General features: G+C 38.1%; 1 protein-coding gene across 5 annotated transcripts in view; it reads right to left on the reverse strand.

Moving 5' to 3' along the window:
• Positions 1-26,413, reverse strand: part of LOC131223782 (autophagy-related protein 18c-like) — a 48,757-nt gene that overhangs the window by 9,679 nt on the left and 12,665 nt on the right. For all 5 annotated transcript variants that reach the window (XR_009160685.1, XM_058219285.1, XM_058219287.1 and 2 more), the window contains exon 2: positions 21,377-22,221. Coding sequence is in view for 4 of the 5 variants with exons in the window: in XM_058219285.1 (XP_058075268.1) it covers positions 21,377-22,135 (759 nt within the window). In the remaining variant the exon portion in view is untranslated. The remainder of the gene's footprint in view (positions 1-21,376; positions 22,222-26,413) is intronic.

The following is a 26,413-nucleotide window of genomic DNA, read 5'->3' on the forward strand; positions in this document are numbered from 1 at the left end:
ATCTTTTGTTAATTGAATTACTTTATGGACTCTTTCATAATCTCCACGTTGCATGCTAGCATTAAATCATGTGTCCTGCATCATGATGTTTAAAGTTGTTCTTTTATGTCAGTTTCATTATGTAGATGTAGTTTTTTGTTGAATATTCCGACCTGAAAAGTCCTATGTGATGTGGGAATGATTTTGACATGAATTTGAGTTATTCTGGGTAAGAAATGTCTATGTTATGTGATTTTGGACATAAAGTTGTGCGTGGATCTAGAGTTTAAAATTAGTGTTCTTCATTGGTGTTCAAGGAAATTTATTGTGGAAGGTCTATGAAGCCCAAACGTGTAGTTGGTGGTTCCTCATCTCTTGGGAAAATGACAGGTCCCTCCTTCAATGCGTCAATAACCTCTGTTAAATTGAACGAGAATAATTATCTTCTATGGGCCAAGTCTGTCAATGTTTTTCTCTTAGCCCAAGAAATGGATCAATATCTCAAGGATCGTAAACCAAAGGAATATGATCCTAAATACAGACAATGGATGTGTGAGGATGCCCATAATCAATCATGGTTATGGAATAGCATGGAGTTTGTAGTAAGCTCTAATTTGGTGCTATTAAACACGACAAAAGATGTCTGAGATACTGTGAGGATGATGTACTCATAGCAAAATATTTCTCGTGTATATCAATTATATAAGATCTTCTCTCTTCAAAAGGGAGATAAACCCCTTCGTGAATACTTCACAAAATTAACCGGAATGTGGGAAGAGCTTGCCATATGTCATCCTATTATGTCAGACGTCACCCTCATGAAGAAGCAGTGAGAAGATATTAAAGTAGTAAATTTTTCATATGAACTTCCAAAAGAGTACTAATTGACAAAGGATCAGATTTTGGAAGAAGCTTTTATTTCTTCAGTGGCATAGGTTTATGCAAGGCTTTAGAGAGTTTCCTTGGCAAGCGAATTTGATAATGTTACTGTTAATGCATCTGATAAAATTGCATTGGCTTCTTCTACCAATTATTTTAATTTATGTGGAGGTCATGGTGGACGTATTGGGTGTGGTGCTCTCCATGGTGAAAGGGATGGTAAATTCCCAGGGGAGTTAAGAGGTGATTGTGGTGGTCAAGGAGACCGTACATGTACTCACTGTGGCCTAACAAATCATACTGTGGACTTTTGTTGGGATCTTCATGAAAAACCCCCAAGGACTAATCAAGCCCTTATGGTAGAGGATGCTTCTTTTGAAGGTAGACCCACTACTCTTGCTTCGTCTAATCCTGGTTGTGAACAGAGCACTGTTTCATTATCACAAGAGGAATATGCACATTGTCTATCTTCTAATGGCTCTACATCCAACAACAATGCTACATCTACCTCTACAACTAATTTGGCTCAATCAGGTAAAGCATGTCTTTTGTCATCTTCTACCTCCACTTGGATCATCGACTCTGGGGCATTCGACCATATTTCTAGTAATCTTAATCTCTTTTATTCTTTTGATTGTGTTTCATCAAATATGTAGGTTACTTTAATTGATGGTACATTGTCTAATGTTGTTGGAGTTAGTACACTTAGCCTAATGCATCAGTCTCTGTATCATCAATTCTATATGCACCCAAGTTTCCATTTAGCCTTTTATCTGCAAGTAAACTAACAAGGTCCTTGAATTGTTCCGTGCCCTTCTTTCCTCCTTACCGTGTGTATCGGGACCCCAAAATGGGTAGGATGATTAGTGGAGGTCGTGAGAGGAATGGTCTGTATTACTTGGAGAGAGAACCAGTAGATGCGATAGTGCTTTAGATTTGGCAATTCAGTGACATCATCGTTTGGGACATCCCCCTCTCCAGAATCTACAAACTCTCATCCCATCTCTTCCTAAGATGTCAAAGTTGGACTGTAAAACATGCAAGCTGAATAAACATCATAGAGTTCATTTTCCATCTAGAATTGATTCAAGAAGTGATGTTCCATTTAAATTAGTTCATAGTGAAGTGTGGGGACTGGCTCGAGTCCCATGTTTGTTAGGTTTTAGATACGTTGTTCTCTTTGTTGATGATTACTCTAGGATGATGTGGTTATAACTAAAAAGCATAGGTTAAAAGTCTTTTATGTATTTCAAAATTTTTATAATAAAATAAAGAATTTATTTGGTGCGAAATTGTGCATATTTAGGTCAAATAATACCCTAGAATTTGTTTCTAAATTTCAAACCTATTTACAAAGTCACGACATTATTCTCTAAACCTCGTGTGCTTATACACCCCAACAAAATAGAGTGGTTGAACGTAAGAATAGACATCTGGTGGAAGTGACTCGAGCCTTGTTACTAGGAATGAATATTCCACAAATCTTCTGCGGTGATGTGATTCTTACTACACATTATTTGATCAATAGGATGCCTTCATCAATTTTAGATGGCAAAACACCGTTCTCTATGTTATTTCCTAATCAACTAGCTTTTTTTTATTCCTCCCAAAGTGTTTGGTTGTATTTGCTTTGCTCATATATTTGTATCAACTTGAGATGAACTCTTGCCTCTTTCAGCTAAGTGTAAATTTTTTTTTTTTTGAGATATTCTCTTTACTCGAAAGGGTTATCGGTGTTATTCCTCAACTCTTAAGAAGTCTTTTGTGAATGTTCATGTAACCTTCTTTGACGATGTTCCGTTCTACACTAAAGATGATCGTATTGTCGAAGCCAAATCTATGGAAGCTCCCTTGCCAAAGGTATTTCCTTCAGAATTTGATGTTGAGATACCTTTATCACCTAAGAAGAATTTCACACAGACTTATTACAGAAAAAAGAGAAAAATACTATTATTCTTCAATCCACACAGTCGGTTTCTGCACCTACTGAGGTTCTTAGTTCTTCTAAGTCTCCTAAGGTTGCAAATGATCTTTTTATTGCGGTTCGGAAAAGTCAATGTTCTTGCATTATTCATCTTATTTCCAACTTTGTCACTATTACCTATCTATCCACATATTATCATAAGTTTGCACTTACCTTGTCTGGTGTACCCATTCCTAAGTTAGTCCAGGAGGCATTGTCCAATGAAAATTGGAAACAAGCTATGGATGAAGAGATGAAAGCCATGTACTCTAATGATACTTGGAAGCTTACCGATCTTTCTTTAGGTAAGACTCCAGTTAGCTAGATGGGTCAATTGATCATTATAAACCAGGTTGGTTGCAAGGGATATACTAAGATTTATAGGGTAGATTATGTGGATGCATTTTCCCCAGTGGCTAAGCTTAATTCAATTTGGATTGTTATATCACTCTTTGCGAATCATGATTGGCCTCTTTTCAATTGGATGTGAAGAACGTGTTCTTGCATGGAGACCTACATGAAGAAGTTTATATGGAGCGACCTCCTAGGTATGTTGCTCAAGGGAGGTTGATTAAAGTATGCATGTTAAACAAGTCAATATATGGGTTGAAGCAATCACCATGGACTTGGTTTGAGAAGTTTAGTAGTGAAGTTGTATTGTTTGGATTAAAGAGTGAAGTAGATCACTTAGTCTTCTCAAAGCACTTAACCTCTGGCTACATTCTTCTGGCTATGTATGTCAATGATATTATAGTGACTGGTGATGACTTCGAGGGTATTAAAAGGTTGAAGCCATGTATTCATGATTGGTCTCTTTTTTGTTGGATGTGAAGAACGTGTTCCTGCATGGAGACCTACATGAAGAAGTTTATATGGAGCGACCTCCTAGGTATGTTGCTCAAGGGAGGTTGTTTAAAGTATGCATGTTAAACAAGTCAATATATGGGTTGAAGCAATCACCACGAACTTGGTTTGAGAAGTTTAGTAGTGTAGTTGTATTGTTTGGATTAAAGAGTGAAGTAGATCACTTAGTCTTCTCAAAGCACTCAACCTCTGGCTACATTCTTTTGGCTATGTATGTCAATGATATTATAGTGACTGGCGATGACTTCGAGGGTATTAAAAGGTTGAAGGGATGTATTCAAACTCAGTTTCAAATCAACGATCTTAGTCTTCGTCGACATTTCATGGGCATAGAAATAGCAAGATAAAAAATTGGAATAAATCTATGTTAGAGAAAATATACTTGTGATACTTGTTAGAAGAGACAGGGATGTTGGGAGCCAAACTACTTGATACTCCAATGGACCCTCATCTCAAACTAGAAGTTGAAGAAGGAGAATTGTTAGAAGCCCCTAGTATGTACAAAAGACTTGTTGGCAGACTCATCTATTTGACCATCACTACGTCAGGTATTGCCCTTCCAGTTAATATGGTGAGTTAATTCATACAAAGTCCAAGGACACCACACCTACCAACAGTTATAAGGATCCTTAGGTATTTGAAATGTTCCCTTGGGAAGGGTATCCAACAAAGAGCTCATAGTCATTTTCTGGTAGACGGTTATTCAGATGCAAATTATCCAGGATCGAGATATAATAGAAGGTCGTCTACGGGTTATTGCACCTTCATAAGCGATAATGTGGTTAATTGGACGAGTAGGAAATAGAATGTGGTTGTCAGCTCAAGTGTTGAAGTTGAATATGTGCCAATGGCATATGCGACTTGTGAACTTGTGTGGTTGAAATCTCTTCTCAAAGAATTAGGTTTCAAAGTTCAAGTTCCAATGTCTTTACATTGCTACAATTAAGCTACGATACATATTGCCAATAACCCATTTTTTCATGAGAGAACGAATCACATAGAAGTTGATTGCCATTTCATTCAAGACAAGATATTTTAGGGACAGATCTACACACTTTATATTTCATTTCATAATCAAATCACAGATTTATTCACCAAGGCTCTTGGAAAATATCAGTTCAATAAACTTGTTTGCAAGCTGGAAATGCAAGCCATCTATGCTCCAGCCTGAGGGGGAGTGTTAACGATTGGGCATGGGCCTATGGCTCTCTTGATTTTGGTTATGGGCCTACGGTCCACAAGTTTCTTAGTGTTTTAGTCTTGGAATATGTCGGACATAAAGTTGATTATATCGGGTTATTTTTGTCGTATTTCCTTTTATTACTTTAATATAAGAGAAAAGGAGGTGGGGACGTGCAACCAGTGTTTGAATTATCTCTGATATTATTGAAATATCTCCGATACTATCTTTATCTCCAGCTCAGCGATACCGATAATGCTAGTAGTATAAAAAATTCTAGGTATTAGCAATGTCTCGCTAAGTATCGCCAACGTATCAATATTGCTAATATAATCGCCAATATTTTCAACTATGTAAATTCTAGATGTCGCTTGTATTGTCAATGCATCAATATTGCTAATGTATCGCTAATATTTTCGCCTATGTAAATTCTAGGTAATGCTTGTATCATAAGTGCATCAATAATATTTCAATAATATCACCAACATATTGATATCATCAAAATTTCATTTATTTCAAAAAAAATTTATGGGCACATGGTTGTATGTATTGTTCAATTTGTCATTGATAATATTGATAATATATCGATATTATCGATATCGCAATATGCACGATATTGAGAGCACAATCTTTCGTTTCCTTTCCAATTGTTCATGATTTCTTGGTGAAATATCATGTGTTGTTGATATTTCGCAATATCGATGGATGTTTGGATGGAAGGTTGTATGGTTAAATAGGCGGGATGGGATGGTTGGACTGATTTATCACAACAACACATGCTTTCAAGGCCCCATTAAATGGAAACTTGTTATGTATGCATTCTTTTTGCAAATTTTTTATTTCTAAATATACAAATATGTACATTTTAACATCTCCTGAAGTTTCACCGAAAATTCCACTGTTTTTCCCATATTTCCCTGCATTTCCGGTTATTAGCGATATTATCGACGATATCGATATTGTTTCCGTATCCTTGGCCAGAGAAACTTGTAGCGATACCGATACTTCGAACACTGCGTGCAACCCGAACCCATTCCTTTCTTCCTTCATCTTTTCTTCTCTCCTCTCTTCCTTTCTTCTCTTTTTCATCTCTATACCAATCTACACTCCAAAATAGGTAATGCATCCATATCATATATTGTCCAATGCTACAAGTTGAAGCATAAAATCTGTACCTGCACCAACATGCTATTTCTGGAAAATTGGCCCTATGAATGATCGACTATGTTTTTTTTTTTTTTTTTTCCTTTTGTTCTTTTATAAAATTGATGCATCTTTTTTTACCTGACCTAGCCGATCTTGAATCTCCAAAGACTGATTTCTAGGTTGGCCAGATCATGAACGTTGTTGGCAACAAGAAAACTTTCTTACCTCTAAACTAAATATAAAAGTATCACAACCAGAATAGTACGGTCTTGATGCGCCAGGCATGAATGGGGTAATGACACACATAGCTGGGAACAGTGGGGCCCATGGTGTGCAGATCCAGGCACTCGACCTAACAGGAACCACATTGGATAGGTGATGCCCCAATAATCTTCAAGAATGGAAAGATCCTAGCCAATCCAATCTTTTGGCCTTTTTCTCTGAGAACTATCACTGTATTTATTTTTCTTGACCATCTATTCGGTGGCCAGTGTTTAGGATATTTCAATCTGGGAGATTTTCTAGGCACTATCATCCATGTTCAGGCTCATCAAATCAGTAATCTGGATTGCTAAAGCACGGGCCCACTTGTACAGACTGGGCACGTCAATCAGCAATCTGGGATTTTCGAGGCAACCGCCATCCATGTTTGGGCTCCTCAAATAAGCAATCTGGATTACTAAAAATGGGCTCACATGTACGGATAGGGCACATCAGGAGACCATCCATGTCCTGATTCATCATGACTGTATAATTCTTCCAAGACCCTATGTAGGTTTGGGGTCTGTAATGACTTGAGGAATACTGCATCAGCACTGCTTATTTAAGATGAATGGTTGATTAGAAAGGATGCCTCATAAGGCAAACTGGGAGAAGATAGAGGCTACAGCTGATGTTTATAAAGATCTTTAAAAAATATCGTTTTACTGAGGGCATTATCTGAACAACCCACCATTTCCCATGGAGGTAACATATAGGCCATAGCCTAATAATTGACAAGAGATTAGATTATTTGCTGCAGTTCCCATTTCTAAGAGGGTGTTTGGGAACATCAAAAACCCTAAAAATGAAATTGGTTTCTGTGAAAAACCCACTTCTCCATTTGAGGGGGAGGGGGGGAAGTAGCCTTGGAAATGGATTTCAAAAAAAGACATTAAATCGATTTTCAAAAGGTATAGGAAAAAACACAAGGTAACTGTTTGAGGTGACTGTATGTAGAATCCATACGAAACTGGAATCCAAGACAAACTGAAGATGAAAAATCGGAATACATGGTTTTCCATTTTCTGAGGATTCCAAGTGACATTTCCTGTCCAGATTTTTGTGTTTTCCTCCATCCAAACACCCCCCCTCCAATTAGTTGGGCAGTGAGAGGGGTGAGAGTGTTTCTCTTTCAGCTATAACTGCATGATTAATCTTCTAAGAAAAGACATGGATTGCCATGTTTTATCAAGATTATTTAAACCAACAATACTTGGTGTCTAAGATGACTAAATTTGTATTAAACCGAAAAATTGAGATCAAAAGGTTATGTGGAAGAGCTGAAGTTTGTGCTGCTAATATCACTAAAGCACCGTTATTTCCTGGTAGGTAAGCTAGGATCAAACACAACCTCCAGCTAGGACACAGCCTGGTCAATGTGAGCTACACCTTACCCTAGCATCAAATCATAACTGCCTGTAATGAAATCATGGTAAAAATGCAGTATTCAATACGAGCTGAGAAAGTTCCCTTATGCTAAAAAGAAGCTGCAGTCTTGACACAGTACTTTGTTTCGGAAATAAAAAATAAAATAAAATCGACATAGTACTTGCAACAAAAATTCAAAAGAAGTCTCAGTGACCCTGCCCCTCCAAGAGATATGGCAGTAGAAATAGTAGAAAGAAGAGAGAGATAAAAGAGATATGGAGAGTGATAATGAAGAAGAGAGAGAAGAAGGAAAAGAAAGAGAAGGCTTTGAGAAAAATGCAACGCTTGTGTTAGTCCCTCTTGACACACGTGTGCGAGCGCACACACATTAACATGAGAAAAACATATAGTGCTCTGCAGGAGTACAACAATAAAATACACGTGCACACATTTACATATACATTCACAAACCCTACGCTCCTCAAGCTAGCATGAACATCATTCATCCCCAACTTGGAACACAAGAAGATGGTGATGACAAATGCCCTTGGTTAGAAAATCAGCTAGTTTATTTCAATCATCTAACTTTTGATATAACATACAAACATTCTTTGAAGCCACCTTCTTACAGATAAAATGATAATCAACCTCGATATGTTTGGTATGCTCATGAAAAACTGGATTAGAGGAGATGTGAATAGATACAAGATTATCAATGTAGTATCATAGGAGAAGAAACTGGGAGACCTAATTCAATCAAAAGGTTCTTCAACCAAAGTAACTTACATACATCATGAGCAATCACCCAATACTCCGCTTCAGCATTGGAGCGAGCCACACAGATTGCGTGTTGCTCTTCTACATCACTAGATTCCCACCAGCCAAGGTGCAATAACCGCAAGTAGATCAGCAATCATCAAGAGAGCCAACCCAATCTAAATCAGTATAGGCCTTAACGTGAACTATGTGGAGAATAAAGAATTCCCCATCCAGAGAACCTTTGAGATATTTCAAGATATGGTAAACTGCATTCAAGTGATTGTCGTGGATGCATGCTTGACTGATTGCACTATTTGCATATGCAATGTCAAGATATGTAATAGTCAAATAGATGAGTTTGTCAACAAGGATGCCAACATCAAGCAAAGGATCATGACTATCGAGTTAGAGTCGGTGGTTTTGTTCAGTAGAAGTGTCTATAAGCTTGGCAATGAGAAGACTACAATCATCAAGAAGATTAAGGGCATAATTCCTCTCAGAGATGACAATACCACATCAAGATCTTGTAACTTCAATCCCTAAAAAATATCAAAGAGACCCAAGATTTTTAATATTAAATTATGTATTGAAGAATGCCTTTAACAATTGGATAGCTTCATGATGAGGACATCCGAGAACCATACCAGATGAGGGTTGAGCTACTCTCCTTATGGCTAGATGTCCATTACATGGGGCCCACTTGGCCCAATTCAGATTCCTAGCTACGTTGAAGACCCCACGTGCATGTTCATGCATCTTTGAAGACTCCACACTAGGAAGATGCACATGGGCTCCATATAGGAACTTGATAGATACATTGGACCGTTGGATCGAGTGGACACAATGATCAAACCATTAGATCATCATCGGACATTTTGATTGTGGACCCCCATGGGCCACGAAATAACTTAGTTGTTTAGATTGTTTACATGCTTCATAATTTTGGTATACCTAATATTTGTGTTAAGATTAGAAAGTTAGGAACAACTTTTAATTTATTAAGTGTCTTTATGTTGAGAACCTTAACTGAGAGCGTCTTTTCTAAAAGGTCTTTTCTGATACTATAAGAGAAAGATGGGTATGTGAAGCCCTAATGCCACTATTTTGAAAAAAAAAAAAACTCTGTGTTTTCTCTCCCTCATGTAATTTGAAGAATAATCCATGTGATTTAGAGCTTGGGTGTGGTGTGATTCCATTCCTCATTCAACGGAGGTGTGAGGCTTCCATCTATCATCTTCCTTCTCTCTTCCTTTCTATGCAAAAGAGGTATTTTCCCCAAAACTTCATCTCTCTTCTTCCCTTCTTATCCAAGACCATCCAAATCATTTTTTTTCTTCAATTTTTCATCATCCAACTTCAACCCCAGCCGAAATAAACCATTGAGGACCCAAAAACCCTAGTTAACGACCCACACGTACGAGTTGTTGATTGTATGGACAACCGCTCAATCCTTTGATTTCCCATTACTTTCCCCATCAAAACCCTTTGATTCCCCATCCATAACCCTACCCTAAACCTTAAATCCCCAATTTTCTATTTTCTCCAATTTCTAAAAACCCTAATTCCAAAATTCTCAATTCCCATGAACTCTAATTTTCCAAATTTCAGATTTTCCCCTTCCTAACCCTAATTATAAAACCTACAAATTTGTCCCTTGGTGTATAACGTGCCTATGCTAAATTGGAAGTTCTATCCTTCCATCGGGCCTACTTTTAATTGATTTATGTGATTTCTTAGCATGTGGGCATGTGATTTAGGTTAAATCAGATTTTATTGCCTATTGTTTACTCTTAATTACTTAATGGGTTAGCATCTTTTGTTAATTGAATTACTTTATGGACTCTTTCATAATCTCCACGTTGCATGTTAGTATTAAATCATGTTTCATGCATCACTTCACTATCATCACTGGTGACGATGTCATCTGCATATGCAATAACAACATAGAGAGACCAAAAACACATTTAAAGAATGGAGTATGGTTATCAGAACTGGGCAAATATCCTATTTCACTAATGCATGTCGAAAGCATTCAAGCCACGCTCATGAAGATTGCTTGAGACCATAAATAGCTTTGTAGAGCTTACAAATAGAACCACTCCCCACAGCTAGTAGAAAACTTGGAGGTAACATATGCGCTTCTTCATGCATGTCCCCATGGAAAAAGGCATTCTTAGCATCAAGTTATTGGAAAGGTTATAAGAAATTAGCAGTTAAGGAGAGTGGCACGCGCACAAAATAAAATTGCGCAACAAGAACAAAAGTCTCGTGGAATTCAACCCTCGGGTCTGACAAAATCCCTTGGCCACAAGACGAGCTTTGTAGCACTCAACCTCTTCATTTGGTTTATGTTTGATTGTGAAGACCCATTTACATCCAACTACCATTTTCAAAGAGGCAACAATATCAGAGTTTAACTTTTTTTTCCAAGACATGCATCTCCTTTAACATGGCCTGTTTCCATAAAGGAAGTCGAAAAGCCTAACAAACACTCGAAGGAACTATGACAAATATATATATATATATATATATTGGAAAAAAACGCATAGTATAACGATGTAAGAGAATTATATGAAACAAAGTTGGTAAGGTATGAGCAATACATGAACACTTTTTTCCCTTTTTGGAAAAGCAATGAGAAAATCAAGAGGAATAAGAAAAGAAGTCATAGCTGAGTGAATAGGGCTACTGGCAGGACCATGGTGTGCCATGATGGCCGTTACAGGGTCGAAAAGACCATTATGTAAAGGTAACGATAGCAACTGTTACGTGTTACGGGATCATAACGGCCGTTATGGAAAAAATGACACGCAACCGCTGTTACGGCCATAATGGTTTGTTATGGCGCAAATATAGGCTTTTCGGTGTTTTTTTTTTTTTTTAATTAAAAGAGAGAGAGAGAGAGAGAGAGAGAGAGAGAGAGAACATAATGGTTGTTACAACCGTATTGTAAAGGTAATGGTGGTGGCCGTTACGGCCACCATGAGCATTACGGAATACCTTGGGCCAGACAACCATTACACTATTTCTTCCTCCCAATATATGCTTTAAGGCCACCAGTTTACTGAGTAAGAATAGACTAGCATGATGGGGAGATAGTCAATTATTCAACACTAGGTGATGGAAAGGAATAATTAAATATAGGAAGAGGCAAGCATTGAGCCACTAGAGACTCCCCCTCACGGGGAGAATTGAGAGCCTACCCAAGAGAGGACTGAGTAATATGAAATATCTTCAAAGATATATTTGATAGCCTTCGCATCTAGCTTGTCTCAGTGGATGCTTTAGGGTCTAACATTTGCATCCTTTTTAGTTACAAAAAAAACCAAAAAAGATGCATTTGATGACCTTGGCATTTAACTTACTAACATGAACAAAACAAATACAACCAAACACTTTAAGGGGAATAGGAAACAAGGATTGGTTTGGTTGCAAAACTCGAATGGGAGCCTTTCACCCTAAACTTTTAGGGAGCATTCTATAACTAGTATGCAACAGTTAACATAGCATCAACCCATAATTTTTTTAGAACAGTCATTTCAAGGAGAAGGCACGAGCTACTTCAAGAAGATGTCTGTTCTTCATCGCAACCACTCCATTTTGTTTGAGAGTATAAGTGCATCCGGTTTAAGTTTCTATACAATTTTTGAGCAAGTAGTTTTGGAAAGCATATGAGATATATTCACCACCATTATCAAAACGAAAGATTTTTATTGTAATTGTGAATTGGTTGGCAACCATCTTATGAAATATCTAAAAGAGGGAGAAATTTTCATCTTTGGATTTCAAAAGATAGACCTAAGTAGCTCGAGTACAGTCATCTATGAAAGAAACATAGTATTCATAACTAAACACAAAGTACTAGAGAAAGGACCAAGGTGTCCCGTATCGGTATCGGTTGGCGTAACGGTGCCCTCCGAAACCGATACGGATACGGGGGCGTAACGGCGATACGGGGCCGTAACGGCCCGTAACGGCGCAATTTTTTTTTTGCCAAAAAAATATGAAAAAATATGGATTAAATCCAGAATATTCTAAGCATTCCAAATATGCATTCATTTATAAATTGGAACATGTTTATGGTGGTGTAACGGTCCACTCTTTGGTGAGAAGTTGTATCGGACTGTCTGATTAATTTTTTAACCAGGTAACTTGAATTTGACTACAAAATTCATATATTTAATTTTTTAAATATGTAATTTATATACTTAACATCTTGATATCATTTCTCCCAATAGTTCTTTAAAAAAAATAAAATTAAATTCAGGTAGATGGCGTTGCCAATTTGGGGCTGACTTGGAGGACCAATTTATTCTCCAAATCAGCCTCAAATTCATGCCATTTATTGTCATTATCCCACTTATAAATTGGTGGACATTTATTGGATAGTGAATCATAAAAAAAAAAAAAAAAAAATCAAAAGGCCCTATTTTAAAAAATAAAAGTTCACAAATTAACAATTAAAACTATTCAAATAATTTGATTTTGGCATTGTGAGTTAGCAATTGCAGTCCATAATTTAATTGTCAAATTTCAAGTTAATATATGTCTCGTGTACAATTTTTTAAGGTTTGAATTAGGAGGGACTCGGATGTAAAGTGCAGCACACGTGTCAAAGTTTTTTGGGCCTCACTCGTGATGAATGTGTTATATCTACACCATTCATCCATTTTGCCAAATAATTTTAGGGCATGAGCCCAAAAATGAGGCACATCCAAAGCTCGGGTGGATTGCACCGTAAGAAACAATAATAATTAAACGTTCACCATTAAAAATTTATTGAGGGCTAGAAAAGTTTTAGATCAAGCTGACATGGGTGTTTTCCTTTCATCCACGTCAATGTGACCCAATTAACAGGTTAGATTGAAAATAAACATTACAGTGGACTTTAGGAAATTTTTAATGGTGAGCATTCTATAACCACTATTTCCTATGGTGTGGTCCACCTGATATTTGGATATTACTAATTTTTTGAATCCTGACTTAAAATGACGTTGCAAAATGGATGGATGATATGGATAAAATATATATATTATGGTGAGGCCCACTCGGGTCCGATATGATTGGATGGAAAATAAACGTTACGTGCGCCCTAAATTATTTAACCGTGAAAATCATTATCCCTGCTGCTATTTTTGGTGTGGTCCAGATGATCTCTGGATATAATTCATTTTTTGGCTGGTGCTCTAAAATGATCTCTGAAAATAGGTGAACGGTGTAGATGTAATAAATACATCACCGTGGAGCCCATATAACTTTGATCTCCTTTGAACCGTTCGTACAACTCGGAGCTCGAGGAGTGTCAGCGCTCGTCTTTGCGTGACACGTACCTGCGGCAAATTAAAAAAAACGGAGAGAGAGGGAAACGAAAAGAAAAAAAGAGGGAAAGAAAGAAAAGAAAAAAAGAGGGAAACGGGAAAGAAGAGATTGGGAGAGAGACAGAGAGAGAGTGAGAGAGAGAGGAAGAAGAAGAAGAAGAAAGGAAGCAGCCGCAGCCGCAGCCGTAGCTACTCGAGAAGAAGAAGAAGAAGAAGAAGAAGAAGAAGAAAGAGAAGAAGAAGAAGAAAAGAAAGGAAAAAAAAGGTACGTTTTTTTTTTTGTTTTTTGTTTTTTGTTTTTTTTTTTCAGACGTGCAGTAATTAACGTCCCCGTAACGGCCGTTACGGTCACAGAATTCCATAACGGCCGTTTCGACCCCGTATCACGTAACGGGTCCCACCGTTACCGTTACGTATCGGCCGTTACGGCCGAAACGTAACCGATTTGGGATACCCTGGAAAGGACCCAAACATTTAGAGTGTATAAGACTGAAAGGGACATCAAACTTTGCATTAGAACTAGCTAGATAGGATGATTAGCAATGTTTAGTCAATTGACATGTCTCACAAGATAATCTATTCACACTTCTAAGTCCGGGAGTAACAATTTGAGACTACTAGTCGGTATATGGCCAAGATGAAGATACAATACAAAAGCCAATTAGTAGGTGACTGAAGGAGATGTACTTGAGGTTCAGAGAGCCAATCCAACATTATTCGTAGGTTGAAAACTATAAAGTCCATCATGACCAGCCTAATCCTGTCTAGTCATTGGGTCATATAAAACACAGTGAAAATGAAAGGAAGTTGTGCTACAGTTAAGAGACCCAAGTAAAACGACTAACAAATTATAAGTTGGAAAACTTGGGGCCAAAGAACAGAAGATAATTGGAAGGATGGTGAGGCATTGATGCTTCCAATGCCTTTAACATAAGTATAGGAACCATTCACGATTTTTACATGATTGTTAGATGCATCCCATACTTTTTTTTATCACCATGGGGCCCTTCGACTGTACACATGAGACGTCGCCCATACAAATGATGACATCACCCATACAAATGATGGTGTCAGCAATGGGCCTAAAAGTTTTTCAATCAGCACAAGAATCCCGTTCTAATACCAACTAGAAAGAGTAGAAACAAGAGAGAGATAGGAGAGAGAGGGAGAGTGAGAGTCAAGAAGAAGACAGAAGGAACAGGGAGGAGAAATGCAACACTTGTGTTAATCCCTCTTGACCAACACATGCGCACACATATTAATATAAGGAAAAAAGATAGTGATCTGCAGGAGCACAACAATAGAATACACAACCGCACATAGTTACATATACATTCACATTCCCTATATTGGTGACCTTATAAAGCCGATGCAGCTATAGGTGAGTGTCCACCAAATAACACCAGTGGTGAGCATCAACGAATAAAACAAAGGATATGAAAAGAGGTGCGCGGCATAACATATCATAGAGCTGCATTGTAATAATAAGGTACCCTACATTACATGCTGGGGTTCTTTTTAATTAGGGTTTGTTTAGAGTTATTTTATATGTAAACAAATGGATGAGGATATAATAGATGGAGGTTCAACATGTAACAAGAATTTAGGGTATTTTTGTGGTTTTCTAGAGAATCTATGTGAACTGGTGTTTCGAGTGTTTGAACCGGTTTTCTATTCTATGTTAATTGTTGGATTCGAGGAGTTTCCAGAATTTCATCTCTATTTCAAATTTTGAGTTTCACTATCCTATTATTGTCATCCTTCTCTATAGTGTTTTCTTGGTACATGTTAACTAATCGAATTGCGTAAACGCAAAACTTGAAAATCCTGCTTCTTGAATTGAATTAACAAATTGGATTGAGATGTTCCTGTCTTGACTTCCAGTTTGCACCAAAAGCCTTGTCCAAACTGTGCACGTGTTAGACAAGTTTATTGGTACAGTCAAGAACATTATGTGCATTATAGTCATATGAATGATAAACAACATATTTCAGGGCTTAGTTACAACTTGATAATTTCAGTCATGGAAGCAACGATTACACTATCCATCTTTTAGCCATTTATTAATGTTTCTAAGTATACCATGGTATAGAAAATTCGAAGGATCCTTGAAGCACCTTGACAGATGAAAACGTTATAACTTTAGTAACATGTATGAAATAATCATGAAGTGTGTTAAAACATTATTTCTAGTAAATAAATAGTGCTCAAGTAAACTGTGACTTCCAAGGCAGTGTTTCAAATAGCGCCCGTAGCGTAGCAGTAGTGTACGCTACGTAGCGTAGCGTGGCCGTAGCGCTACGTAGCATCCCAAATAGCGTAAATCCCCTATAGCGTATGCTACAGGGGTCGTAGTGTATGCTACAACTACGTAGCGTCCCAAATAGCGTAAATCTAAGCAACAATGTATTTTTTTACTATTTTAGTTTTTTTATTATTTTTTCACGTTTTCTTTGTTTCTAATGTTGAGCAATGTGACACTTGTATTGTACTTGATACTTTTAACCCATGGGATTTTTATTTCTTTTCATAATTGTGACTTGTGGTTTCAATTAGACATTATTAATTAAAGTGGTTTACTTAGGAAGTTGTTGATGTGATAATTATTTGATTTAGCTTATATATGTGGATTGGCTTTTGATAAATGATAACTAATAACTTTTTTGAACATGCTTATAATTGATAAAATGAATCATCTTTTAGGCATTTTTATATTTTTTTTCCCTTTTTTTCCACTATTTATTATATTTATCCTATTTTTAAATTAAAAAATAGAAATATCGTGTAGCTTACGCTACACGCTACGTATTTACGCTACACGCTATAGAGGGCTGAGCGCTACGCATCACGCTAGTGCTCAAGTAAACTGTGACTTCCAAGTATCCATTTGCAAGACAAAGAATTACCAGAAACATGGCTACACTAACTATCATAGGATTAAACTTATGAGCCATACTCTAAAACTTTGAAAAAGAATGATTGAACGAAGACTAAGGCATGAGACGAATGCATAAAAAGAAATTAGTTTGGTTTCATGCCAAGGCGGTCTACCAGTGAAGCTATTTGCTACTTAGACAACTGATGGAGAAATATGGGGAGAGGAGGAATGGTCTCCTCATGGTCATTATTAACTTAGAGAAAGCTTTCAATAGGGTCCCTAGAGAGTTAATCTGGAGGGTGTTGGGAAGGAAAGGAACTTCAAGAGTATATATCAAAATGATTAAGGATATTAGAAAATTGATGAAGAAATATTAGGAGAGGAGGAATGGTCCCCATGGTCATTATTGACATAGAGAAAGCTTTCGATAGGGTCCCTAGAGAGCAGTGTTCGAAATATTGGTATTGCGTTACGTATCACATCCTTGGGATACAGATATGTATCAGGTATCGCACGTTGTTTGTATAGGTTAATTTAAACCACTTTTTGGAGAACATGGTGAAACATTAGGAAAATGTTTGAATTTTTCAATAAAACTTCAGGGATTGTTAAAAAATAACCTTAATAGACACTTTTAAATCATAACATCTCGAAAACAAAAAAGAAGTGCACATAATAGGTTACTTTTGTGTAGGGTCCTAAGCTATGCGTTGTCTAACTGAACTAATGCAAATATATTCAATTTGAATGCATAAGTGTATATAATGATCATTTCATCAATCACTCCTAAATACTTCGAAATTAGTCTTGTTGACATTTGTTTGAAGCGAAATGTCCACAAAAATTAATATTTTAATAAATTTTTTATTAATTTTTATTTTTCAAGAATTGACAAGGACTTGACAAATCAGTAGATCAGCCCTCATACATGCTTGATTTCATGTTTAGAGTGCAACATTGTAAGCAATTTGGGAGAAAATATGGGAAATTTTGAATTCCCCAAATTGGGCCACCCACACTCAATTTTCGAAATTAGAGTGTATGTGATTATCATTTCATCAAATACTTCGAAATTAGTCTCGATTGACAGCGGGCTAAAGGAAAATTTTGAAAAAAATAAAAAAAAATGGAGAACATAAAAAACCAACTCCACGATTTTTCATGTAAAACATGATGAACCAATGGATTTGTAACCGTTTGACACTTTTTTAACATAATTTCAACAAAAAAAAAAAAAAAAAAAAGATTGGAAATTGAGAATGCTCACTGAATCGAACATGTGAGATATATCGGCACTACTTGTGTGTTTCGTATCGCACAAGTGGGATACAAGATAAATCGTAGGATATATCAGCCGATATCGTCGATATTTAAAACATTGCTAGAGGGTTAATTTGGTGGGTGTTGGGAAGGAAAGGAACTTCAAGAGGATATATCAAAATGATTAAGGATATTAGAAAATTGATGGAGAAATATTAGGAGAGGAGGAATGGTCCCCATGGTCATTATTGACATAAAGAAAGCTTTCGATAGTCTCCCTAGAGAGCGGTGTTCGAAATATTGGTATTGCGTTACGTATCACATCCTTGGGATGCAGATGTGTCGGGTATCGCATGGGATATATTGTTTGTATAGGTTAATTTAAACCGCTTTTTGGAGAACATGGGGAAACATTGGGAAAATGTTTGAATTTTTCAATAAAACTTCAGGGATTGTTAAAAAATAACCTTAATAGACACTTTTAAATCATAACATCTCAAAAAAAAAAAAAAAAGAGTGCAGATAATAGGCTTCCTGTGTATAGGGTCCTAAGCTATGCGTTGTCTAACTGAACTAATGCAACTATATTCAATTTGAATGCATAAGTGTATATAATGATCATTTCATCAATCACTCCTAAATACTTCGAAATTAGTCGCGTTGACAGTTGTTTGAAGGGAAATGTCCACAAAAATTAATATTTTAATAAAAAATTTATTAATTTTTATTTTTCAAAAATTGACGAGGACTTGACAAATCATTAGATCAGCCCTCATACATGCTTGATTTCATGTTTAGAGTGCAACATTGTAAGCAATTTGGGAGAATATAGGGGAAATTTTGAATTTCCCCAAATCGGACCACCCACACTCAATTTTCAAAATTAGAGTGTATGTGATTATTATTTCATCATACTTCGAAATTAGTCTCGATTGACAACGGGTTAAAGGAAAATTTCGAAAATAAAAATAAAAATGGAGAACATGAAAAACCAACTCCACGATTTTTCATGTAAAACATGATGAACCAATGGATTTGTAACCGTTTGACACTTCTTTAACATAATTTCAACAAAAAAAATAAAAAATAAAAATAAAAAAAAATAAAAAAATCGGAAATTGAGAATGCTCACCGGATCGAACATGTGAGATATATCGGCACTACTTGTGTGTTTCGTATCGCACAGGTGGGATACAAGATAAATCATAGGATATATCAGCCGATATCGTCGATATTTAAAACATTGCTGAAGGGTTAATCTGGTGGTGTTGGGAAGGAAAGGAACTTCAAGAGGATATATCAAAATGATTAAGGAAATGTATGAGTGAGCAGTAACATATGTGAGGACCACTAGTGGAGAGATAAGTGAGTTCCCAATTACTGTAGGCTTGTAATGCAGGGGCATTTTCACACTGGGCTCGAGTGGGGTAGCCCGTGGGATGTGAGGACACACTCGGGATGGGTGACCCATGTGATTTGGGGCCCACAAGGGAGGTCTCGTGTTTGAGACTCCTCACCAGGGGTGATTAATGCGCATTTCACACCGGGCTTGAGTAGGGTAGCCCGTGGGATGTGGGGACACACTCGGGGTGGGCGGCCCATGTGATTTGGGGCCCACGAGGGGGGTTCGGTTGAGGTCCTAACCCATGAGATATGGGGCTTGGGCTATGAGATAAAGGAATTAATTCGCCATACTCTAACAGTTCGAGCTTTTAGAGCAAGTGGTTAATTGTCCTGCATCAAATTGGTATTAGAGCGGGAGATCTCATATTTGAGACTCCTCACCGGGGATGATTAATGCAGGGGTATTTTCACACCAGGCTCGAGTGAGGTAGCCCGTGGGATGCGGGGACACTCGAAGTAGGTAACCCACGTGATTTGGGGCCCACGGGGGAAGTCTCGTGCTTAAGACTCCTCACCGGGGGTGATTAATGCGCATTTCACACTGGGCTCGAGTGGGGTAGCCCGTGGGATGCAGGGACACACTCGGGGTGGGCGGCCCATGTGATTTGGGGCCCATGAGGGGGGTTCGGCCGAGATTCTAACCCATGAGATGTGGGGCCTGGGCTATGAGATAAAGGGATTAATTCGCCATACTCTAACAGTTCGAGCTTTTAGAGCAAGTGGTTAATTGTCCTGCATCAGCTTGCACCAAAGATCAACATTGAGCCTGTACCTTTTTGCATTGGCTATGGACGAGTTAATGAGGAATTCTCACGAAGAGATCCCATGGTGTATGTTGTTTGCAAATGACATAGTTTTAATTGACAAGACGAGGGAAGGCGTGTAAACAAAAAGCTCGATTTATGGAAGGTGCTTTAGAATCTAATTTAAAATTAGTCAAACTAAAACATAGTATATGGTGTGCAATTTTAGTAACAATAGGACTAGGAACAAGGAATTAGTTACGATTACTAACCAAGAAGTTTTAAAAATGACCATTTCTGATATCTTGGATCGATAATTCATAAGAGCGGAGGGATAGAAGAATGTATCCCATGAAATTCAAGCAGGGTGGAAGGAACGAAGATGTGCCTCTAGAGTTTTATGTGATTGTTGTTTATCACTCAAACTGAAAAGGGAAACCTTATAGGATAGCTATAAGACCATCCATGCTTTATGGGACAGGATGTTGGGCAGTTAAAGAACATGTTCATAGGATTAGTGTAGCTGAAATGAAGATGTTGAGATGGATGAGTGGCAAGACAAGGAATGATAGAATTAGAAATGAATGTATTCGAGGAAATTTAGTAGCACCAATAGGTAATAAGACAAATGAAAGTAGACTTAAATGGTTTGGTCATGTGCAACAGAGACCAAGAACTAGTTCGATTAGGAGTGAGTGGGTACAAGTTAAAGGCTCTAAAGAGCAAGGTGAAGGACCAAAAGGACATGGGTCGAGGCAGTAGAAAAGACTTGCAACCTATGTTCCAACAGAAGTTATGGCCTTTGATAGTGGAATGGCGGAAAAGGGCTCATGTAGCCAACCCCATTTATTTGGTATAAGGCATGATGATGATGAGCAAGTTTTCTCTCAAGTTTTCACTTCCAAAAAGACTTCAAAAATGGAAACTAATTTCAACTGAAAATTGAAACTAAGGTTTAATAATGGAAACCTACAATGGTCTCATCAGATCATCATCATCAACATCATATTGTTCAGATTCATGACGAAAGTGATGGCATAAGTTTGATGCCAGATGCCAACCTGACACAGCCCTCCTTTATCTAGGCTGGGGAATGGCAATGAGAGCACAAAAGTCTAGCAGGCGCAATGTAATAGACCATTACATAGGTTCCTTACAATCAAACACTATCCAGTAGTCTATTACATAGGTTGATTACAATCAACGAGTGCTTCTTTTTTTTTCCAGGAAACATACTTCAAGGATAATATTTTGTTGGAAAATAAAATTCAATTATTCAATCAATTCTGAAAATCCACATGTAAACAGCTAATCAAGACACCATAAGTAAGACTGGTGACTTCCATGACAAAACCCATTGTTAACTAATGATACCTCTTGCAGGCGGGTCCCATCCATTGTGTTGAAAATCCTAATCAAAGTGCCCTTTGTGCTAGCAGTTGCAAGAAGAAGCCCATCCATAGTCAAAGTGAAGCATGCGATGTTAGAATCATGCGCATTAATGAACTTTGTCATCTTCAAACCAAAGTGTTCAATCCGAACCTGTCCCCGGTGCAGACCTGGACAAGCCAACACAGAGGTATTTGAATGATGTGAAAGACAGCAAAGTCCCTTCGGATTAGCCAGGGTCTCTATCTGATGAAGAAGCTTCAGATCCGTGAAGTTGTACACATAGATCTTATGTTCAAGAACCACAACTATGCGATCACGTCTTAGTTTCACCGCACGAACTTCAGATCTGAAAGAAAATTCACCAATGCAACGACTCTGGTGATCATCCCAGATCATAACTTTGTTTGGTGGGTATTGCAGATTAGCTCCGCCGCCAACAAGTGCCAGAATATTGCACCGAAACAGCATCTCCACTATTCCAAATCCACCACTTTTCAAATCCCTTCTGAAGGTCTCCTTGAAAGGGTCACAATTATAGATTCGAAAACCAGTGCTTGTGCCGGCAGCAAAGCATCCATAGTCCTGGTTCCAAGATACAGACAGTAGTTCTGCCTCGTCATTGTCACTGAGCTCCGGGTCAGATTGACTAAAAGAATGTGAAGTGCGTGCTGGTGGTGATTCACTCATGCCAAGCCTCTTTGGCGGATGTATTGCCCGAGATGTTGAGACCGTTGAGCTCATGGGGGATGAGACAGTGGTCACTAATGATGGAAGCAATCGATAGCCATTAGAATCTAACAATCAAGCTTGGACCTTCTTGCAAATTTCTGAAAGGAAACAATCAGAAAATCCAAGAGTCAAACACTTAACACAGCCAGCACATGGAATAGCCTAATCATCTGCGGATCAAATAGAACTAATTATTAGAGCTGCTCTGCAAGGAAATCAAATAATATGATTTAACACAAATGGCAAAACTCGAACAGACTTAAGTAATGGTGGGCAAAGAACATTGGATGAATCGTTTAATCCTACAAGCCCAAAGCAAACCCCTGATTTCTAAAGCAAGCTAGAGAAAATTGAGGAAGTTTTGAATTCAACAAGAAAATACTGCCCGATCCAAAATTTTGAAGATACACTCTAGAAATAAAAGAAAACCAAACATCACTAAAACAACTCTTCCTTCTTCTTTTGTTCCCCCAGGGCCATGAAATAATGGATCCATGTCTTCTTTTTTTACCTTAATAATAAGAAATTCATGTTGTCGACAAATAACATGTCATTGAACAGAAACTTCCCAAATAGAATACCCTATATGGATATCCACATCAAAACTTTGGCCCAAAGAGTCTTCAGCAGCATAGTGACAGCTGGTTATGACGCCTACTCTCTTGCCAGGTATGACCCAAGCTCAATTCTTAACAGCTTCCAACAAGGGTGAGACCTTGAAACATCTTTTAAAAAAGTATAGGGAAAAACAGCAAGAGAGACATGAAACTAAGGGGCCATTTGGCATCTCTACTAGTAAGAATTTATTTACTTATTCTAAAAAGATCAAGTATTCAAAATCGGTTACGTAATGGTAATGGTCATAACCGTTACACATTACGGGACCAAAACAGCCGTAACAGTCGTTACAAAAAAAAAGAAAAAAAAAAGAGAGGCTGTAACGGCCTTATAACGGGACCACAACGGCCATGTAACAGTCATGTAAGAGTATTTTTTTAAAAAGGAAGGGCCCGTAATGGCCATTGCCGCCCATATCATAACGGTAACAGTGGTGGCCATTACGGCCACTATTACCATTATGGAACACCTTGAAAAAAATAAACTCTTATTTTGAAAATATACCATTTAGTAAAGCTTTGATTTTACCGCTTAATTTTTTAGAAACTAGTAAACAAGCTCTTAAAAAATAAGTGATGGAGAGGTCACTTTTTTTTTAAGAGCTTATTTGGCATAAGTTAAGTGCGTAGACATTTTTGGCTAATTTTGGGACAAGTTTGTACTAAAACTTTTTAAATAATTCCCATCTTGCCCTCTTCTCTTCACTTTACAATCTCTCTAAGGTGGGCTTGCATGATGAACAACCCATATGGAAGGAGGGGCTCCACATGATGAATGGTCTACATCAAGGTGGGCCGACATAATGCACGGTTCACATCAAAGGTGGGCCCCACTTGATGGATGGCCCGCATCAAAGTGTGGCCCCACATGTTGGACGATCCACTTCAAGCAGACCCCACCTAATGGACAGTCCACATCAAAGGTGGTGCCCACATGATGGATGGTGGACATTGAAGGTGACCACATGATAAATGGTCCACATCAAGGTGGACCCACATAATGCATGGTTCACATCAAAAGTGGGTCCCACATGATGGATGGCCCACATCAAAACATGGCCCCGCATGATGGACTATCCACATCAAGTGGGCCCCACATGATGGGCGATCCACATCAAAGGTGGGACATGCATGATGGATAGTGGACGTCAAAGGTAGGCCCGCATGATGAACAACCCATATTGAAGGTTAGGCCCCACATGATGAATGGTCCACATCATGGTGGGCCCACATAATGCATGGTTCACATCAAAGGTGGGCCTCAAATGATGGATGGTCCACATCAAAGTGTGGCCCAACATGATGCACAATTTACATTGAAGGTGGGCCCACATGATGAACAACCCATATTAAAGGTGAGGCACCACATAATGAATGGTCCACATCAAGGTAGGCCCACAAGATGAACGGAGTGGACCTCACATGATTTGATGACCCACATCAAAGTGTGGCCCCTCATGATGGATAGTCCACATCAAGATGGCCCCACCTAAGAGACGGTCCAAATCCAGGGTCTCACATGATGGGGGTCCCTTATCCAAAGTGGCCCAACATGATGGATGATCCACATAGTAGGTGCACCCCACATGATGGATGGCAGGCATCAAAAGTGGACCCCATAGATGGACAACCCACTTCGAAGGTGGGGTCCACATGATGGGCACATCAAATGTGGACTCCACGTGATGGGTAGTGAACATTGAAGGGCCCCACATAAAGGACAATTAGCGTTGATGGTGCGCCCCAAATGATGGATGGCCTACATCAAGTCAGGCCCCACATAATGGACGGTCCACATCAAAGGTCAACTCCTAATGATGAATGGTCCACATCCAAGACGGGCCTTGCATCATGGACAGCCCACTTTGAAGGTTTGGCCCACACAATGGATGGTCCACATCTAATGTCTGACATGATGAACGGCCCAAATGTCTTAAAACATGAAGCTTGTAGCCATCCATTCTTTTGCCATTTGGGGCACAATCCATCTATGGTGAGAGATCCACTAAAACGATCATCTGGATTGCTCTTATAATATAGTTGTAATTTTTAAAAATGACATCAACTACCCCTAAAAAAGCTCTTATTTGAATGTTTTACCAAACGTGCCCATTTCAAATAAGTGCTTTTTTCAGTTTTGAGAAAGTGATTTTACCAAATGAGCTTATTGTAAAAGAATAGCTAGAACCAAAAAAGCTTATTAGAGTAGCTTTTATTGGATTAAAGTAGAGATGCCAAACGAACTCTAACATTGATAATCCCCACCACCCTCGGCAAGACAAAAACCAAAAAACATTTGACCAATCGTACATGTTTTCCTGAACTCTATATTTAAAATTAGAAAAAAAAAAAAAGAAAAAAGAAAAAAGGAAGCCATAGTATCAACACAACCATTTATCAAGAAGAAAGATATAGAATAGGCAAGCATACAGCCAATCCAACAACTCATGTTGATTATCAAATACATTAACAACATTGTCTGAAACGGGTAGAGAAATAAAAGCTCTGCAAAAAATTAAAAAAAAATTTAAAAAATTTTAAAAAATAAAATAAAATTGAAAATAATAATAATAATAATAATCTTGCTAACACGAAACACTAGGAAAGAGAGAATGTAGAGCTGCAAAGAAAGCTTTTCATTGTAGGAAAGTAAGCGAGCATTTGTAAGTGATGAGGAATATACAATTAGATATAAATTTACCCACCAGCGAATTGCACAAATGGATGTTATATGGGCATTTTAACTAGATCACAATTCTAGTTAATACTGGCTAGTGATTTGGAAGTAGATAATCAGTTCATGTGAATGCCCATACAAGCATGGTGTGCCGCAAAGGCCGTTACGTAAAGGTAACGGTGGCAATCGTTACATGTTACGAGGTCGTAACGGCCGTAACAGCCGTTATGGAAAAAAATGACTCGTAATTGTCGTTAATGGTAAGTTGTGCACGCTATAAAGGCCATAACAGCCCCGTGATTGTCTATTATGGGGCAAATACAGGTTTTTCATACTTTTTAATCAACATTATGAGGCAACTACATGTTTTTCAGGATTTTTTTTTCAATAATAAAAAAAAAAGAGACCATAACGGCCGTTACGATCCGTATCGTAAAGGTAACGGTGGTGGCCGTTACGGCCACCGTTACTGTTACAAAACACCTTGCATACAAGCTCAATAAATCTAGAGTCCATGGACCCATGGGCATAGCAAGGTTCATGTGTTGGAATTAATAAAGGCGATCAGGGGTTTTGAAAGTATCCTCACAAAAGCGGGAGCCGTTTAGTGTCGGCATGCATATGTTGGAAATCTGATCAGTATATAAGTTGGGGAACTAGATGCAACAGATGCTACTATAGGCACTAAAGGTTGTTCCATCAATGCTTTCTGGTGTGCCTGGTGGAAATTGATCTAGCCAGGTCAAGGTGTCCCGTATCGGTATCGGTTGGCGTAACGGTGCCCTCCGAAACCGATACGGATACGGGGCATAACGGCGATACGGAGGCGTAACGGCCCGTAACGGTGCAATTTTTTTTTTTTTGCCAAAAAAATATGAAAAAATATTGATTAAATCCGGAATATTCTAAGCATTCCAAATATGCATTCATTTATAAATTGGAACATGTTTATGGTGGTGTAACGGTCCACTCTTTGGTGAGAAGTTGTATCGGACT

The sequence above is a fragment of the Magnolia sinica genome, chromosome 13 (genome assembly GCF_029962835.1).
Source record: "Magnolia sinica isolate HGM2019 chromosome 13, MsV1, whole genome shotgun sequence".
Taxonomy (NCBI): Eukaryota; Viridiplantae; Streptophyta; class Magnoliopsida; order Magnoliales; family Magnoliaceae; genus Magnolia; species Magnolia sinica.